Raw genomic sequence first — 21,191 nt, 5'->3', positions numbered from 1 at the left:
GGTGCGTGTGTGTGGTGTGTGTGGTGTGTGTGTGTGGTGTGTGGTGTGTGTGTGTGTGTGTGGTGTGTGTGTGGTGTGTGTGTGGTGTGTGTGTGTGGTGTGTGGTGTGTGGTGCGTGTGTGTGGTGTGTGTGTGGTGTGTGTGTGTGGTGTGTGGTGTGTGTGTGTGTGTGTGGTGTGTGTGTGGTGTGTGTGTGTGGTGTGTGGTGTGTGGTGTGTGTGTGTGGTGTGTGTGTGGTGTGTGTGTGGTGTGTGTGTGTGGTGTGTGTGTGGTGTGTGGTGTGTGGTGTGTGTGTGGTGTGTGTGGTGTGTGTGGTGTGTGTGGTGTGATGTGTGTGTGTGGTGTGTGTGTGTGTGTGGTGTGTGTGTGTGTGGTGTGTGTGTGGTGTGTGGTGTGTGTGTGTGTGTGTGGTGTGTGTGTGTGTGGTGTGTGTGTGGTGTGTGTGGTGTGTGTGTGTGGTGTGTGGTGTGTGTGTGTGGTGTGTGTGTGTGTGGTTGTGTGTGTGTGGTATGTGTGTGTGTGGTGTGTGGTGTGTGTGTGTGGTGCGTGTGTGTGTTGTGTGTGTGTGGTGTGTGGTGTGTGTGGTGTGTGTGGTGTGTGTGGTGTGTGTGTGTGGTGTGTGTGGTGTGTGTGTGTGTGTGGTGTGTGGTGTGTGTGGTGTGTGTGTGTGTGGTGTGTGTGTGTGTGGTTGTGTGTGGTTGTGTGTGTGTGTGGTGTGTGTGTGTGTGTGTGTGGTGTGTGTGTGTGTGGTGTGTGGTGTGTGTATGTGGTGTGTGTGTGTGGTGTGTGTGTGTGGTGTGTGTGTGTATGTGTGTGTTAGGTGTGTGTTTCAAGAAAACATTATTATTGCTATTGAATGAGGGGATCAAAATAGAATTTCAGTGGAATCAATGCTACCAAAAAAGCATCTAGAGAAACAAGTCTTTTATTAGAGCAATTTTCTTTAACGCTTTTCTTGCTGTTCAGCAATGTGTATGATGTGATGTGATTTTAAAAATAATAATAAAAGTCAGGGAAATAGTTTCCAAAACTGATAACCAAGGGACATGCTTGTCCTGCACACCAAGACTTGTCAAAGCAAAATAATAGGGAAATAACCTAGTGATTAAGGAAATAAAAATATGTCAGACGATATTACATAAATGTAATTGTTTTGTAGAACAGTATCATCTTTGCTGACCTTGCGATGCATCAAAAGTGGGTGTGAAAGAGTGACTACCTTTAAATAAAGTAGAAAATTTCCTCATTGGTTTGTTAAACTTCTGACATTCCTCCCAAAGAGCTCCTAATGAATATAGAGCAAATGTTAATTTTAGTAAGGTGCCTTATTATGAACAGCAAAAACAACTGTATTAAATTTACCCAAAGAGCTCACAACATTTTAAAAAATTAAAATAAACTTTAACACTTTTATTAAAGTATAATTGATATACAAAGAACTGTACATATTTAATGTGTACAATTTGATGAGTTTGGAGATATACAAACATCTGTGATACTATTACCATAGTCAGCATAGTACACATGTCCAATATCTCTAAGAGTTTCCGTGTGTTCCGTGGGTTTTTTGGTTGTTTTTGGTTTTGGTGTTTGTGATAAGAACACTTAACATGAGCTCTGCCCTCTTAGCAAATTTTGAAGTACACAATATAATATTGCATTCTTAACTACAGGCACGATGTTTACAGCATATCTCTAGAACTTATTCATCTAGCATAACTGAAACTCAACACCCATTAAATAACAACTCCCTATTTCCTCTTCCCTCAGCCCCTGGCAACCACTATTGTATTCTCAGTTTCTATTAGTTTGGCTGCAGGATTGCTCATATAAGTGGAATCATGCAGTATTTGTCTTTTTTGTGACTGGCTTATTTCACTTAACACAATGTCTTCTAGGTTCATCCATGTTGTCATAAATGGCAGGATTTCCTTCTTTTTTAAGGCTGAATAATACTCCTTTGTATGTATATCCCACATTTTCTTTATCCATTCATCTGTCATTTACATTTGGGTTATTTCCATGTCTTACTTATTGTATAATGCTGCAATGAACATAGGAGTAGAGAGATCTCTTCAAGATACTGAATTCAATTCTTTTGAACATATTCCCAGAAGTGAGATAGCTGGGTCATATGGCAGTTCTATTCTCAATTTTATGAGGAACCTCTATACTGTTTTCCATAGCTGCTGCACCATTTGTATTCCCACCAACCTTGCCAGCAAGGGTGTACAAGGATTCCAATTTCTCCACAACTTTGCTGACACTTACTTATATTTTATAAGTAATAAAATATAATAGCCAACCTAAGAAGTATGCGTTGATATCTCATAGTTTTGATTTGTATTTTCCTGATAATTAATGATGTTGGGCATTTTCTCATATACCTGTTGGCCATCTGTATGTCTTCTTTGGAGAAACATCAATTTAAGTTCTTTGCCCACCTTTCACACTGGACTTAGCAATGATTGCCTGGATATAACACCAAAAGCACATCAACAAAAACAAAAATATACAAGTGGGACTACGTCAAAGTAAAGAGCTTCTGCACAGCAAAGGAAATAATCAACAGAATGAAAAGAGCAATACAAAATGGGATAAAATATTTTCAAACCATGTATCTGATAAGGGGTTAATTTCTGAAATATATAAGGAGCTCATACAACTCAACAGTACAAACACAAATAACTTGTGGCATTTCTCTACTATTTAAAAAGGTTCAAAGTTACACAAAAGTGGAGATTAATATAATTTACTGCCCCTGTATCCCATCACTTTGCTTCACAACTGCCAATACTTTACTAATACTGATCCCAACTTCTTTGAACTTGGGAAATGGCCTTAAGTCCTTGAATCTGGAACCATAGTGGTTAATATAAGGCCTCAGTTATGAAGTGTCCAGTGACCAGGAACGTTCTGAACAGAGATCTGTTCTCCCAGTCAGATTATTTGAACAGCTGAGAGAAGAAAAGCATTTGCCTTTTTCTTATGGTGAGTTCAAACCTGACACAAGTAAATACTGCACTGCTTAGCTCATTTGGAAAAAGAAAACTTCCAGGATTCTTTTGCACACAAAGATGTTCAGTTTGCTGTTCTATATACTAAAGCAACAGAATATTATTGGTAAGTAACATATTCACCAAATTTCCACAGGAGCTTATTGTGAAATATCACTAGGGAAAAAATAGACCAAAGAAATTTACCCAGGTAATGTGGGAGTGCTCAAGACCAATACAGTACTGCTATATTCTTCATAGGCTGTGTGCACCACATTGGACTATATCAACATGTCCATGTCCCCAGATTATTTTAGAACCCACAAATGAAAAGATAAGAAAATACATCTCTCTCTCTTTTTTTTTTAACAGAAATCAAAACCAACCAGAATACGCTAAAAGAATCAGATTTACAAAATAATGTTTTCTTTCAAAATAATACAGACTAACTCATAGAAGGCAGCAGCCACTTTGTGGAACATGTCAATAAATGGCCAGTCTGTTATAGAGACTTACAGTTGCTGTAAGGTTTGATGGCAACATCATTAGGAATAAGTCCACCAGGAATCAGGGTAGTCTCTGAAGCAACTCAACAAAACAGTCTATAAATGCTTCTAATACCTGCCACCTAAGATGTTGGCTCACTGTGTAACCTGGCAAATAAAAACTAGCTGGCTCTATGGACTTGCCATTTTAATAAGCTGAACTCAGTCTGGTTAGCATGCTTCCCTGTACCACAGACATATCAACTGGGCCAACAAAACTTTCTCCATGTCAAATATCATGGGAAATCATTGAGAAGATAAGTTGTCTCTCCAAATGACAAAATCTGTAGAGATTGTTGGAGGAAGCCGTTGTTGTTTTAGGGACAGAAGGAAGGCAGGGAGAGGGGGCCATGAGAAATGCACATTGGAGAGCAACGCTGCTGGGAAACTTCCTGCGATGATGGAAATGTTCTATAATTTGCACTGTCGAACGCAGTAGCCACATGTAGCTACTTAGCATTTGAAATGTGTTTAGGAACTGAGTTTTAAATTATATTTAATTTGAATTAAGTTAAATTTAAAAATAAATAGTCCAATGTGGCTGGTGGCTACTGGGGACACAGCAATTCGAGAGATATGAAGCCAAGTCCCATCATCACAAGTAATTTTGTATTTCAGCATTGGGCAGGCTAAGTGTGAAGACTATAAAGTCACTATCAAGGTGAGTAGTTCTTTTAAGATCCAAAGGATTTGGTTCAACTTTTAATAATGACTGGAAGATGATTCTGGTCTCATTCCCAACAGGATATTAAAGACTCATTATTAGAAAAAGACCCTAAGAATAGAAGTCAAAGTACAATTTTTCTGCTATAAAAATATGAACTAGTCTAGGTTGGATTTTTATTTTAGAAAATTTAGTTGTTTTTTTTTTTTTTAAGAATAATAACATTTAAGTCAGAGTCTAAGAGAAGTCCAAAGTATTATGACCCTGTGACAAATTTTGTCAGAAATGCCAGGATAAAGAAATAATATAATGACCTCAAATGCCAATGCATAAAGATTCAGATTTCCTTCACAAGCAACACTGTGTAGTAGTGAAAACAGTAAAGATTTGGGTTCAAATCCTGATGCTACCACTTATCAGTTAGTTATGTAAGTTCAGAGAAACCTGGGTTTTATGTTATCATTATTAAAATGAGGATAATAATAGGCTCTGCCTATTGTGTGGAAGTTAAATAAAATAACACATGTAAAGAGTCTAGCACAATACTTGCATATAGAAGATGCTCAGTAAATGATGCTGGTAGCAGTTTTTATTTTATTGCTATTATTCAAATGCCATGGGTCCTTCTACTCTCTCAACAAGAGATATTTCAACTGTACAGATCCAAGAATAAAAAACACAGAAAAGAATACAACATCTTTATTTTGCTTGTAATATAGCCTGACTATATCTTTGCAGGAAATTTTTAAAATATATATTAGTGACACATCTTTCCCCAAAAAGCTTATTCAAATCATTTTCCTTTGGGAGTTTGGGGAATACTCTATGAGGCTCTAAAGCAGAGGAGAGGAAAAATCCTCAGGAAGTTAAACTATATGACTAAAAACTCTCTTTATAAAAACAAAATAAATAAAAAGAAAGATAATTTTTTATGTAAAGATGTAGTATATATATAGTGACATTAACTAATATGGAAAACAATCTGTCTACAAGGTGGGAACACTAGTCAGAGAATTTTCTACTTCCATATGAGAATATTAACCCCAACTTTCCTTGTTTTCAAAGCATATCTTTAGTCAATGATTTCAATCTTCAAATTTCAATACTCAAAGACCTCAGCAGACTATTAATTCAATTTTCTGTTGTTGTTGCTGCCCAGCTCCCAAATGCCTATCTGAGAAAGTGATTTTTAAGAAACATCTAAGGAAAAACATTCTTATAAGCATCACTAAAATCTATCCTTGTATCAGAAAGATATATCATCAGAAAGCTACATGCTACCTAAATATCATTAGCTAGAGACCCCCTTAGCAGAATCACTATCTTTGAGTTACATTTTAATATTATAGTTTGCTTTTACCAAGAATAATTGTAAGGAGCAGTCATATTGCTTCTGTGTTGTCCATTATTCTGCATGATGTCTCATATATATGGAAATCATAGGAAGAATTCACTTTAGAAAAGACTTTTGTTCTTGTAGGATTATTAAGCATCCACCTTTTAGATGACAACAGTGTAATCAACTGAATTGCCATTGTTTTGTCCCTGCTTCTGGGAAACTTAGAGCATTATGCTCAAGTCAGTCTATCTAATTATATCTATACATACTATATTTTAGCTTTTGTGGTGTATTTAGTATTTTTGCTTTTTATTCTTGTTTTGGGTTTGATTTACTTTTTGTTAACCTTATTGCATATATACTTCATGATAAGCACTTCAAATCCTTTTTGAAAAGGTAGACTATAAATAAAAATGTATGCTAAATACATATCCATTAACTTTTAAAAAGATACAAGTCTTATGTTGATAAATACTACATTTATCTTCATGATAAAATAAAACTCTAAAAGTAGCACAATTATGGCAAACTTTGAAGGATATCATGAGTTAAGTGGATTTGAAGTCTTCAATATTTTTATCAAAGGATAATAAAAGACAGTCAGCTGGAGAAAAGCAATTGCTTTGAGATTTTATATGCTTTTTCAGAATAAATCTTAATAACTTAATGACATTTTAATGTATTATCCCTGTCAAAAGGATGACTAAAAATGAGGGCCACAAGAATTCTTGTCTGATCGATAATGAAAATGCACTGAAACAAATCAAAAGCAAATGGATTTCTCAATTAATAAAATATTTAACATCCCTGACACACACCACTCCATAATATACAAATTCTGGCAAGATACCATAAACCAAACCTTTGGGAGACTAAAATGAATATCTTGAGTTTATAAAGGCCCTTACATATTGAAAGAATAAAAGGAAACTTTATACATTATTTTACTCATTCACATAGAATTTGTCCTACTTTCTGAAAGGTCATAGAAAATGAAAACTTAGCCATCTAACTTCTATTCTTCTGATCCTGTTTTAATTTCCCTTCTTTTTAGCTAGATATAACTTGGCATTTCTACTTTAGCCTCAGAGTGCAGGCAACATAATTGGAAGATCAAAACATGGGAATAGTGGACATCTGCCTTTTTTTTTTTTTTTTTTAGCCTGCCCCTGCATCTTTGCCATTTGGGAAATTGTCTCTCCCCAATTTTCAGTCCAAGCAGTTAAGATGGTGCAGTCCCAGTTGAATCTTGGGCTGCAAGAGTGACCATGGCACCAGGCTGGCCAATTCACCTCCTCAGTCATATGATTAGTGAAATGACAGACACCCAAGCCAATCAATGAGAGTTAGCCAAGTCATCCCCAGGATGTTTGCTACACCTATTGGAGGTGGGGGTGGGGGAGTACATTTGTTTAATCAGGATACTCTGCATAATATAAGCAGAGAGCTGTCAACTTTGTCCATAGGTAGGACATAGGATATAGGAAAACAGACCCAAGAGATAAAGAAAAGAAGACGGATTTCTGACAACAGTAACTGAGAACCTAATTTCACTGATGTCTGAAGCTACTTATTCCGCTGGAGCTCCCAACTACATAAACCAATCAATCCTTTCCCTGTGACTTTCATTTTTGGGGCTTAAGCCAGGTTGATATAGAATCATATTAACATTCAGTCAAGAGTCCTATTATTAACACAATGTCATTAACTGATTCTCTTCTGTCATACTCAAGACACCTCAATTACTATCCATTGCTTTTACTATGAGAGCTCCTTTTCTGACATTAATAATTTCAATACATTGGTAGATTTAACTTTCAAAATCTGTTTTCTAACTCTCAGATAGTGTTTGTATTTCATTATTGTCTTTGTCATCTTCAAATATTCTTAAGGCCAGTATCTTTCAACAGCAAGCTCTAGCTTTGATATTTTAGAGTTAGTGATGTTTCCCTATTTGTACTATATGACAAGCATTGGGCCAAAAGCTCTCTCTCTATATATCTCACTAACTCACACAATGATCTGAGGTAGGTATTTTTAAGCCCCATTTTAAGATGAGGAATGTGAAATGCAAAAAGGCTTAAATGATTAGAAGTTAGAAAACCAATTAAAAAAACGGGCAGCAGTCTCTAGAACCTATGCTCTTATTATGCTGGTCTGTTTGTAAGAAAAAAAGACAATTTAACTGGGAGTCTTACACAAAAAATATTAAAACAATCATATTGATTTTGAGAGAGATATGTATAGTCATTGTTTAAAAAGTTACACTACAGTAAGTATCAAAGAAGTCCATTTAAAGGTACGATTCATGCTCTGAATATTCCACAGGCCTGGCAGGGTGACCTAAGATAGTGGTAAAGATAGTAATAGTCAAATGAAAAAACAACCTGTTAGAACCTATTTTATAAAGTGAGTTATTCAGGACTACCCAGGTGCTTAGAGCTCCAAGAAAAAAGAAACACCTGGAATATTTATTGTTGATAAAGCTAGAGATTTGTTTTAAAAAATCGAAGTTGTTATTGTGGGGAAAATAATTTAACGAACATCATTATATACTATACAATCAGCATTGTTTTAATGATTTTGACATACTATTTGGGTGAGAGAATTTTTTTCAGTGTTTGGGGCCATAAAGTTCTTAATTCAGTCTTTGGGTTTTAATACATAATAATGTCATACATTTTCAGAACAAAGGTCATTGTCTCCTAAGCAGGGGGTACTCCAGATGCACCATCTGATCATCTGATGGAGCAAGCGGAACTAGAAGTATGGCACTGAGAAGACGACTACCTTGGTAAGTCTTTTCAAAAGAACCCTTGTTGTAGCATCTCCTTCAACAGGAGCTATTAAACATAGCCAGCGATTCTTAAGATGTTAAACACACACCTACCAGGTGATATAGGCATTTCACTCCTACGTCATTTACCCAGAGGGAATGAAAGCATACGCCCAAACGAAGACTTGTACACACATGTTCATAGCAGCTTGATTTGTCATAGCCCCAAAATGAAACACACACACATGTCCCTCAACAAGTGAATGAAAAAACAGTGGTAAATCCATACAATGGGAATACTCCTCAGCAATAAGAAGGAATGTACTGTTGATACGCGCTGCATCATTGATGAATCTCAAAGTAATTACAATGAGCGAAAAAAAGCCAGATAAAAGAGTGTGTGCTCTATGACTCCATATATATAAAATACTAGGAAATAAAAACTAATGCACTGTGACAGAAAACATACAATGGTTGCCAGGTAAAGGGGATGGAGGCAGAGAGGAAAAACAAAGGACCCGAAGAAGCTTTTGGGGTGCTCCATATGTTCATTATCTTGATTTCTGTGATGAGTTTATGGGGGTACACTTATGTCAAAACATACCCAATTGTATACTTTAAATACATGCAATTTAAAATGGTATGTCAATTTTACCCCCAATAAAGCTGTTAAGAAAATTATTTAAAGAAGACACAAACACAGCCAAAAAAATTATGTACTTTTAAAATTATTGCATGATGCTTTCTGATATTTTTAAGATAAAGAGTAAGCATTAAAAATAATGGCATTCAGTGTGTGAACTAAGAAGCAAAACAAATGTGTTCCCATTCCTATATTGTGTAATATGCTTTTTCCATTTTAAGGTAAACAAACATTTGATAGATTCAGAAGGATGATAGAAAATGCAGTCTTTAATAGACTCTAATGACATAAAAGGGTTTTTAAGAAAATATTTTTCAAATTGCAGTTGCAACCCATTAATGGACCGTGAAATTGATTTAGTGGGTCATGACCATGATTTAATAAATGAGATAAAATAGAACAGAATAGAAAACAGTATGTCCCATGTGGTGAACTTAAATATATTGTTTCAGGAAACTTGCTATATGTGGGTATATAATGGGACACTATGAAAATTGTATTTCTTACTGTGGGGTTGTGGTACAAAAGTTTAAAACTTCTGCAATAAATACATTTAACACATACCTGTTTCTTGTTATTTTCTTGTTACTGTTAATCCTCACCCAAGGATATTTTTCCATTGAATCTTTTTTTTTTTTTTTTAGGGCAAGTAGAAGGGAGGGGAAGAGACACACAGAAAAACATCGATGTAATCACATCGATTGGTTTCCTCTTGCTCACACCCCAACCGGGGATCGAACCTGCAACCAAGGTGCCCTTGCCTGGAATTGAATCTGGTACTCTTCAGTCTCAGGCCAACACTCTATTCACTGAGCCAATGGGCTAGGGCTGTTTCTTGTTATTTTTTATGTCCCACATTATAACCTATGCCTGTTGTGCTAAAATATCTTCTTTATATAATTGTGCTCTTTGGAGTTTCAGCTATTTAAGTTCCATAAATAATAATTGGGAACAAATCTGGTCCTAGAATACTTCATAAACAATTTTGTACTTACTTCACAATTTACAAAGTAGTTTAAAGAAGCATAGGTGTTAGCACCATTTTATATGTAATTTATGCTCAGGGAGACATATATACCATGTTTTTTTCCCTAAATATACATACATTTTCACTTAAAGGAAGCACTTTATGGCTTTTCTTTGGCATATCTGAATTGCCAGCATCACACTCCTGCACGTTAGGGCCATTATTAAGTAAAGTAATGGTTACTTGATCACAAGTACTGCAATACCGTGACAACCAATCTGTTAACCCAGACCCCTGCTAAGTGACTGATGGGCAGGAAGCATACCCATGGTGAAGACGCTGGACAAAGGGATGATTCGTGCCCAGGGCAGGACAGAGCTGGACAGCAGGAGATCTCATCACACTACTCAGAATGGTGCACAATTTAAAACGTATAAATTGTTTACTTCTGAAATTTTCCATTTAATATTTTCAGAACACAGTTAACTGCGGGTAATTAAAACCACAGAAAGGGAAACTGTGGATAAAGGGCGACTACTGTCCTTTTCAATTCTATCCATTACTCCATGACCCTCCCGCAGTTAAAGAAAGACCTGTCTTCGATCATCCAATGACTATAATTAAAAGTGAATTTCAAAAGTGACAATGCAAAGATAAAAAGCAAGTTTTTGGTAACAAGGAGCTTTGGTGAGATGAGTTACTACACAAAGTGGTGAAAGTGCTAAATTAGTGTTGTAGCCAGGAATGTCCTTGAGATTGGAGAGCAATACTAGAAGGAAGTTAATTAACATCTGGGGTGAGAATATGCTTCCTTGCATTGGACTTTTCTACATAATGCAAAACATTTAGTATTCCTCATGCCTGTAAAATAAAATAAATAAAATAAAATAAATAAAATAAAATAAAATAAAATAAAATAAAATAAAATAAAAAACAGTCTCCCAGGCATTTGTCTTAGGCACTAGGGCAGGGGTGGGCAACCCCAGTAACTTTTGCTGGCATGCGAAACCCTCTCTTATAATCTTCCATTTATAAATATATATTTTATTGATTATTTACAGAGAGGAAGGGAGAGGGATAGAAAGTTAGAAACATCAGGAGCAGCTCCGTTGCGACAGAGGCCGAGCGGCAAGGCCCAGCTCCCTGGAAGACCAGTACCGACCCCTGTAGTTCATCACCATGCCCTCCGACCTGGCCAAAAAGAAGGCGGCGAAAAAGAAGGAAGCTGCCAAAGCGCGGCAGCGGCCCAGGAAGGGGCATGAAGAAAACGGAGATGCTGCCGCAGAACCTCAGGTGGCAGAGGAGAGAAACGAGGGGGTCAATGGCCAGGAGGCCACAGAAGTGGATTTGCTGTCCAAGGAGCTGGAGGACTTTGAGATGAAGAAAGCTGCCGCTCGAGCTGTCACTGGTGTCCTTGCCTCTCACCCCAACAGTACTGCTGCCCACATTATCAACCTCTCCCTCACTTTTCATGGCCAAGAGCTGCTCAGTGACACCAAACTGGAATTAAACTCGGGCCGTCGTTATGGTCTCATTGGCTTAAATGGAATTGGCAAGTCCATGCTGCTCTCTGCCATTGGGAAACGTGAAGTGCCCATCCCTGAGCACATCGACATCTACCATCTGACTCGGGAGATGCCCCCTAGTGACAAGACACCCCTGCAGTGTGTGATGGAAGTCGATACAGAGCGGGCCATGCTGGAGAAGGAGGCTGAGCGGCTGGCTCACGAGGATGCGGAGTGTGAGAAGCTCATGGAGCTCTACGAGCGTCTGGAGGAGCTGGATGCTGACAAGGCAGAGATGAGAGCCTCGCGGATCTTGCACGGACTGGGTTTCACACCTGCCATGCAGCGCAAGAAACTAAAAGACTTCAGTGGAGGCTGGAGGATGAGGGTTGCCCTCGCCAGAGCCCTCTTCATTCGGCCCTTCATGCTGCTCCTGGACGAGCCCACCAACCACCTGGACCTCGATGCTTGTGTGTGGTTGGAAGAGGAACTAAAGACTTTTAAGCGCATCCTGGTTCTCGTCTCCCATTCCCAGGACTTTCTGAATGGTGTCTGTACCAACATCATTCACATGCACAACAAGAAACTGAAGTATTATACGGGTAATTATGACCAGTATGTGAAGACATGGCTGGAGCTGGAGGAGAACCAGGTGAAGAGGTTTCACTGGGAGCAAGATCAGATTGCGCACATGAAGAACTACATTGCTAGGTTTGGTCATGGCAGTGCTAAACTGGCCCGGCAGGCCCAGAGCAAGGAGAAGACGCTACAGAAAATGATGGCATCAGGACTGACAGAGAGGGTCGTGAGCGACAAGACATTGTCATTTTATTTTCCACCATTGTGGCAAGATCCCTCCACCCGTCATTATGGTGCAGAATGTGAGCTTCAAGTATACAAAAGATGGGCCTTGCATCTACAACAATCTAGAATTTGGTATCGACCTTGACACACGAGTGGCTCTGGTAGGGCCCAATGGAGCAGGGAAGTCAACTCTTTTGAAGCTGCTAACTGGAGAGCTATTACCCACAGATGGGATGATCCGAAAACACTCTCATGTCAAGATAGGGCGATACCATCAGCATTTACAAGAGCAGCTGGACTTGGACCTTTCCCCTTTGGAGTACATGATGAAGTGCTATCCAGAGATCAAGGAGAAGGAAGAAATGAGGAAGATCACTGGGCGATATGGTCTCACTGGGAAACAGCAGGTGAGCCCGATCCGGAACCTATCTGATGGGCAGAAGTGCCGGGTGTGTCTGGCCTGGCTGGCCTGGCAGAACCCCCACATGCTCTTCTTGGATGAGCCCACCAATCACCTGGATATTGAGACCATTGATGCCCTGGCTGATGCCATCAATGAGTTTGAGGGTGGTATGATGCTGGTCAGCCATGATTTCAGACTTATTCAGCAGGTAGCACAAGAAATCTGGGTCTGTGAGAAGTAGACAATCACCAAATGGCCTGGAGACATCCTGGCCTACAAGGAGCACCTCAAGTCCAAGCTGGTGGGCGAAGAGCCTCAGCTTAGCAGGAGGACCCACAATGTGTGAGCCCTACCCTGGCCAGATGAGCCAGGCCCCTGGGGCCGCACTCCTGCATTGCTGCAATACCACTCCCCAGCTCCTCCCCTGCCCCCACCTGCCTTAGCTACACTCTGTGATCCTATCTACAGCTGGACAGTACCTGTCCGTTTTCTGTCCTTCCCATTATTTTTGTCCATGTCTGGACTCAGCCGGCTGTTCCTGCCAGCCCCTTGCTGGTTCCTGACCCTGAGTGATGCAGCCAGAGGTTCCTGAGGGTTAGCCCAAGGGCCCACACCCTGGTTGGCTTGTGAAGGAGCTTAGGATCCTGGTTTTCTGAGTTTTGATGAAATTGGAGGAATACAACTCAGCCCACCGCACCCATTCCTTTCTGCTTCTGGTTTGGAGCTCTGGATCAGGGCCTTATTCCTGATTGGTTTTTAAATAATTATTTAAAAGTGTAACTTTTAGACCTGCGTGACATCTACAAAGCGTCCAATAAAGAAAGAACAAGCCATGGAAAAAAAAAAAAAAAAAGAAAGTTAGAAACATCGATGAGAGAGAACATCGATCCGCTGCCTCCTGCACACTCCCCACTGGGGATGTGCCCGCAACCAAGGTACATGCCCTTGACCGGGAATCGAACCTGGGACCCTTGAGTCTGCAGGCTGACGCTCTATCCACTGAGCCAAACCAGTTAGGGCATAATCTTCCATTTATAATTATGAATCTTTGTTCTCAGTGATGAATTTTGTTAAGTCTCATAATAAGAGTAGCCTGATGGATGAAAGTAGTAGCTCGTGCATATCTCTGAAGGTCACGAAATATAAACCTGATGTAAAATCTCCGTCATCAGTGATGCAGCAGCAAAAGTCCCACTGATAATATCAAATGGAGTCATAAAGTTTTCTGTTGGACTATCAGTGTACATGTATACATTAAAAAATAAATGTATTTTCATCATCATATACTGTGTTTTTATCGCTCGAATGAATTTTATTATTTCTTCAAGGTTCTTCACATACATACACCTTAAGAGATATCAAGTAGGCGTAACATGTTCTCAAAAAATTAGGGTTGGCACGCAGAAGAATTTTGAGTCAGAGATTTTGCTGGTTTTGGCACGCACTCACAAAAAGGTTGCCCACCCCTGCACTAGGGGATTGGGACTGCCCCAGTTTGAGACCTAGAGGTTAGGCCAGGGGTTCTCAAACTTTTTAAACAGGGGCCCTGTTCACTGTCCCTCAGACTGTTGGAGAGCCGGACTATAGTTTAAAAAAAACTATGAACAAATTCCTATGCACACTGCACATATCTTATTTTGAAGTGAAAAAACAAAACGGGAACAAATACAATATTTAAAATGAAGAACAAGTAAAGTTAAATCAACAAACTTACCAGTATTTCAATGGGAACTATGGGCCTGCTTTTGGCTAATGAGATGATCAATGTCCGGTTCCATATTTGTCACTGCTAGTCGTAACAAGTGATGCAAGTGTGCATCAGTTAGTCTAGATCTGGTTGGAGATTTCAGATGTTTCATTCTGGAAAAAGGCTCTCCTAACGTCAAAAAAAAAAAAAAAAAAAAGGCCCTACTAACTGCAAAATTAAAAAAGAAAAAATAGACCTCCTAACTTCAAAAAAAATAAATCCTAACTTGTTCTTCAGGCAGCAGCAGGCTCTGCACAGGCAAGCTCATGACTCGTCCAATCATACCCGAGACTGAGAGGAGGAGTCGAGAGACAGAGAGAAGGAGGGGCGTCAGAAAGTGCAGCGCACATTCCACACATGTGCACTGTGGCCTGGACAGCTGGCTGCTAAGCAACAGGCAGCCGCGGGCAAAAACACCGGAGGGGCTGGATAAATGTTTTCAGCGGGCCGCAGGCTGTAGTTTGAGGACCGCTGGGTTACGCTATAGAGTGGTGCTCTCTGCTGCCCTCTATTGATATAGAGAGGTAAGATCAAGCCCTTAATAGAAAAACGTGTCTTGTCCCTTAGGGAAAAATATGTTTCTTGGAGAAAAATGTACCAAGAACAAAGATGCCTGGCATTGAGGCTAAGCAAGAGCTCTGGGGATGTGGGGTAAGGCTGAATACAGACTGGAAGCCACTCTTCCTGGTTCAGACTATAAATGGCCAGTACTTGCTGTTTGCTTGTCTTTGGCAAGTTGGCATATTTGTAAAGGGAATAAAGGCTTCTCCTTATGCAAACACACCCTACTTTTATGCTTTGGTTCTTTCCAGGGCTTGAGTTAAGTCTTTTTCTGATAGAATGATCATTTGGGGCTAAGTGATTATAATCTACACTAATAAAAGAGAAAAATGGTAATTGGCGTATGGCGATACCTTTTTCATTGGCTAATCAGGGCTATATGCAAATTAACTGCCAACTAAGATTGGCAGTTAACTGCCAACAAGATGGCGGCTAATTTGCATATGTAGGCACAATGCAGGGAGGCGAAAGGGAAAGCAGGAAGAAGCCCCCTGCCACTGACAGTGATCAGAAACCCAGGGGGGAGCTAAGAGCTGGGGGGCAGGGCAAAGGCGGCCCTGGGGCCGCCTTTGCCCTGCCCCCCAGCCATGATTGGAGAATCAGGCGCCTTTGCCGCCCTGGCCAGTGATAGCAGGAAGTAGGGGTGGAGCCAGCGATGGGAGCTGGGCACGGTCGAAGCTGGCAGTCCCAGGAGCTAGGGGTCCCTTGCCTGGGCCTAAAGCGAAGCCCACGATCGTGGCGCCCCCCGCTGCCACTGCAGGTCCCCGCTGCCTGGGCCGGACGCCTAGGCCAGAGGTGTCAGGCCTGGGCAGGGGTGGAGCCTGCAATCGCGGGGAGCTGGGGGTCCCCTGCCCAGGCCTGACACCTCTGCCGGAGGCCTCAGGCCTGGTCAAGGGGCCGATCCGGTGATTGGTGATCGGAGGGTGATGAGGGTCAACTCCTCTGGCCGAGGCATCAGGCCTGGGTGGGGGGCGGAGCCGGGGATTGGGGGGATATGATGGTCCCCTTGCCCAGGCCTGAAGCCTGGGTCAGAGGCGTCAGGCTTGGGCGGGGGGTGGAGCAAGCGATCAGAGGGAGATGGGGGTCCCCTGCCCAGTCATGATTCCTGGGCCAGAGGCCTCAGGCCTGGGCGGGGGCCAGAGCCAGTGATCGGGGGGAGATGGGGGTCCCCTGTCCAAGCCTGACACCTCTGGCGGAGGCGTCAGGCCTGGGCAAGGGGCCAATCAGGCGATCGGAGGGTGATGGGGGTCAACGCCTGAGGGCTCCCAGTATGTGAGAGGGGGCAGGCTGGGCTGAGGGACACTCTCCCCCCCACACACACCCAGTGCACGAATTTCGTGCATCGGGCCCCTAGTCAGTTATAAAAGGCCACTGGTCTTGGCCGGTCTGGCTCAGTGTATAGAGTGTCGGCCTGCACACCTGAAGTTGGAGGGTTTGATTCCTGGTCAAAGGCACATACCTGGATTACAGGTTCAATCCCCACCCTGGGTTGGGATGTGTGCAGGAGGTGACCAATCGATGTGTCTCTCTCACATCAATGTTTCTCTCTCTCCTTCTCCTTCTCTCCTTTTCACTCTCTCTGAAAAGCAATAGAAAAAAAATATCCTCCGGTGAGGATTAACAAATAATAGATAGATAGATAGATAGATAGATAGATAGATAGATAGATAGAGGTAAACTGAACTGGGCCTTGAAGGGGACTGGATATGAGAGAACAAGGACAATTCTCTGAGGTCATCTATAGCAGATGTGAAACTGTAAGGCACATACAGTACTTTCCCTTCCAGTACAGGATTATAGTGCACATGTGCGGCAGATAAAGACCTGCAATCCAGAATGGATAAGATGTTAAGACCGAGTCAGTAAACTGTGGCCTGTTTTCAAAATGAGCCCCACGACTATTCATAAACAGGCTCATGCTATATAAACTCACACTTGGCACTACATCGACTCTCTATTAACGCCAAAAAGGAAACAGAGAGACAAAAACCAAAAATCTCTCAGGAGAATGTTTCAAAGTTTACTCATAAATATAATTAATTATAGGTCTAGGGAGTACACTTAGAACCAAATGACAACACCACACTGGAAAGTGCTTGGTTTTCCATTACATGTAGTCATGCTGCCCCAAAATCATAACAGAAGGCATAGTGGTGAAGACTGTGCCCCAGTATCCAATCTCTTTTCTTTCCTTTTAATTATAGAATCCTTACCCCCACACCATTCTTAAAGTTTTAGGGTACATGCCCTTCTGCTAAAGACTTTTACTACTAGTAGTAAAAGACAGTAGTTGCTATTAGTAGCAACCTGCTCCAAATTAATCAATCGGAGATATATATATATATATATATATATATATATATATATATATATATATAATTTTACTACCTCATAGTTTCTGATCTAGTCTCCGCAACTTGGTTGAGAATAAAAGTTTTACATCTAACAATCACAGAATAAGTAATATGTAGACAGAGCAGGGTATAAGAGGGAGTGTGTTAGATGTAGTACTTACTTAGATGCCCTTAAAAATCAATATATAAATTAAACATACATATTTTATTGAATGACATCTATGTTCAAAATACCTTGACATGTTCTCTGGGGTACACATATAGGCATAAATAACAGATCCTGATCTCAGTCAATTTCATTAGATGAGATAAACACAATACACAATAAAATAAAAACTGTTACAGTGACTTAAAATTATAACAGAAGGCATAGTGGTGAAGACTGTGCCCCGGTATCCAATCTCCTCTCTTTCCTTTTAGTTATAGAATCCTTACCCCCACACCACTCTTAAAGTTTTAGGGTACATGCCATGCTGCTAAAGACTTTTTTGTTCTCCTGGCTGTAGATGGAACACATGACTAAGTTGTAGACAATGGGATGTGAATGGAGCGATGCCTGGAACTCCCAGGTCTTCTGGGAAAGGAAGTTGCTTGTCCTGGATTCCCTTTCTTCCCCCACTCCCCCATGCTGAGGCAGCTTCTACCATTCAGGTGATGGCCTACCCCACACAATGGCAGAGAAACAAAACATGAGCCTTGGGCTTTGACTATTTTAGTAAACCAGAGTTGTCCATCTGTCCTGGAGTACCTGCCTACTTTAGGCTTGTTGCTGAAGGCTATAATAACATTCTTCCCTTTTGAGCCACCGCATTTTTTGACACTCTGTTCCTGCTGCTTAGTATGTATCCCAACTAATATGTCCTGTTAGTGGGTGGTATATGACTGTTTCCTAAATGAGCAATATTGTTCCAGACATCCTGAGAAGAAATACTGACTCAGAATCAACGAACTGGGAGAAACCTTAAAATTCAAATCTACTCTGTTTCCGTTGTTTACATATGAAGAAACTGGGGTTCAGAGACTTGTCCATAGTCTTGGAACTTGTGCTAGAACCAGGAACTGATCCCAGGCCTCCTCAGTGTTTTGGATGCCATCATCCTGTCTATCTGTGGGATAACAGTGAGCACTGGTGCCGCCCTTCCTTTTCCTGACACAGGCAAGACTTGATTGGTACTCCTGGGGCATAGGATACTGGCCTGAGTTCTAAAGAAAAGCCAACAAAAATTTTTAAAAGCTCGTGTTTTGTCTCAAAGGTATCTGCAATCTACCACAGAGACAATATTAGCACAACTATGTGGTGCTATTAAACTAAGGACAACCAAACAAGAACAGACCCAGGCAATTAGAGATCCAATAACCCTTAAGTGGAAGTGGTCATAAAAGTATTATAGGAGCAGTTCACTTCCTGATAAAAAGTGCTTTGGAAATGCAGAAAATATGATTCAAGAATGCTTGAATCCATTTTTCAGGGTTCTCTTAAAACCTAATTCAACATGCCGGGGCCTGGGAATATATATTCAATTCTCATAAAATTCCTTCTTTTTCTTTAGCCTGTAAAATGTTAATGCTTTTTATCTTTAAAAAACAAAACAAAACAAACAAACAAAAACCACACAAAACACCCCAAAAAGCCTTCAGCCTAGAGATCTCTTCTGTACTGGCTAGTCCACAATAGCCATTCTTTAGCAGAAACCTCTCTTCTAAGCTGTACTCCTGCTGAGAGGAAGAGGTAATGCATACCTCATCATAAGCACAAGCACGCAGCCTGCTATAGAGTATGTGAAGAAAGGGGCAGCTTGGGGGCGATATGAAAGGAAGGAATGAGAGGAGAGGGTCACTTCATTTGTTCATCAATAAAAACTTGCTGGGCACTCAGTGTGTGCTGGACTTGAGCTGAGATCTGGGGATAAATACATGGACCCTGCCTTGAAGAACCATACAGTCTAGAACTGGAAACTTTCCTTTCTGAATACATGTTCACACATAGAGTTTAGCTGGGATGGAATTAAGGGTGAAAGAATGCTTTAACTCCCACCCGCCCGCCAAAAACCTTAATCTTTGGACTAGGAAAAACCACTCCAGACCCCCTTCACTTTGTTCCTGAATCCTAATCTGCTCTTTTTCATTCTGAGGTCATTCTAAGAAACAATTCCACGTTTCCCTACAGCCTCTGGTTGCTCTTAGTTCAGAACAATCTGGGCTTTCTGCCATCAAAACCACCATTAGCTTTCAATTGGTCTGAGTACCAAGTGTTCCTCTTTCTCCTCAAAACCCACAACCCCTTGGCCTATCTTATAGACTCCTCTGGCCTATGTTACATACCATCCACCAGTCATTATAGTTTGCAAACAAAAGCAGGTATGCTCCCAGATCCCCTGTGGTGGTGTGGCTTGACCCTGCTGTGAATGGACTACAGACCATGCTTATCCAACTTTAGGGGGAATATTATGATCTAAAGACAATTATTGCACATACTCCTGAGGCATGTATTGGCCCTGAATTTTAAAATTAGCAAAATGATCCCCTGGCTGGTGTGGGTCAGTTGGTTGGAGCATCACCCCGTGCACCTGAGGATCACAGGTTTGATTCCAGGTCAGGGCACAGACCTAGGTTGCAAGTTTGATCCCTGGTCAGGTGCTCTCTCTCCCTCCCTCAAAAAAAAAAACACAACACAAAACTAAACTAAACTAAAATTAAAAAGAAAAGAAAATTAGCAAAATAAAGTCCTTTTGAAGACCACCCATAATGGAAACTGTGGCCTCAAAAGGCCATATTTTCTTCACTTGTATTTTCAGTCTGCTACTAAAGGCTCTGTGTTAAATGGTCATCATTCCAAAGGCCACTTCTCTGGAAAAGAGGCTGGCGTCCTGAAGTAGCTTTCACTATACATATAAAAAGAGGTAAGGGGAGGGGGGCGAGTAAGATTCCAGAAAAGTAGTAAGACATACTATAATTAGTAAATAATGCAACATTTGAAAAATAAAATGCATTTTTCCCACAAAGAGTATATGTTGGAGCTTACATCTTAGCTGCGCTAAACCATACTCACAAACTTCTTGCTGAATTTACATTTCTGGAGGAGCCTCCATCATAAAGCTCTTCACATTTAGGGCATGTTGCTTTATGCTGCCCCATAAATGCCTGATTATATCTGAACCAAATGAAAGAATGCTTTCTGTTGCTGCCACCTACTGAAAACTTGAAAAGTATGCTTAAAACGTAAAAGAGAAAATGTAATATAATACTCTAACTGAAGAATAATTTATGTCAGAGAAGTAGACAGATTGATGTCCATGGTCTTTACTTTTAATCAAGCTACCAATTATTTCAGAACCTTTAATGATGACCAATAAGGTAATGTTGCATAAAGAGAGTAAATAAGCTACACAGGACAGTACAAAATGGCTGTGCCTAGCTACAGCTTGACATCATTATAATCATATATCACTAATCATTTCATGCATCATATCATCATATCATATATATCATATAACATGTCATTTTTCTCTAGTCTATCTCATAGGCAAAAACCAGTCTATTCTTTGTGTTGAGAAAAACCTAATGCAGAACTACCAGAAAAATGAAGTACAAAATACAATTTTACTAATTTGAACAACTATGAATTCAGAAAATATCAAGGGAGATAAACATACAAATATCAGGGGGAAGGGAATTGGGGGGAGAGAAGAAAAGATTTGTGAAAAATCAATTCACATAAAAAGAGATGTAAAGGCCCAGCCAGTGTTGCTCAGTGGTTGAGCATTGACCTATGTACCAGGAGGTCACAGTTCAGGTTCAATTCCTGGTCAGGGCACATGCCCAGGTTGCAGGCTCCATCCCTAGTGTGGGGTGTGCAGGAGGCAGCTGAGCAATGATTCTCTCTCACC

At 40.6% G+C, this 21,191-nt stretch overlaps 1 protein-coding gene across 1 annotated transcript; it reads left to right on the top strand.

Annotated features, from left to right (window-relative positions):
- Nucleotides 1-11,109: 11,109 nt before the first annotated feature.
- LOC308516434 (ATP-binding cassette sub-family F member 2-like) lies at nt 11,110-13,151 on the top strand (the record flags this gene model as incomplete). The annotated part of the gene is given in 3 exon segments (XM_081087391.1): nt 11,110-12,276; nt 12,278-12,880; nt 12,884-13,151. Coding segments are annotated over 3 exon segments (1,875 nt in total). The 3' UTR covers nt 12,989-13,151.
- Nucleotides 13,152-21,191: the final 8,040 nt, after the last annotated feature.

The sequence above is a fragment of the Myotis nattereri genome (assembly GCF_964212035.1).
Source record: "Myotis nattereri genome assembly, chromosome: 3".
Lineage (NCBI taxonomy): Eukaryota > Metazoa > Chordata > Mammalia > Chiroptera > Vespertilionidae > Myotis > Myotis nattereri.
This window is presented reverse-complemented; position numbering and strand designations above follow the sequence as displayed.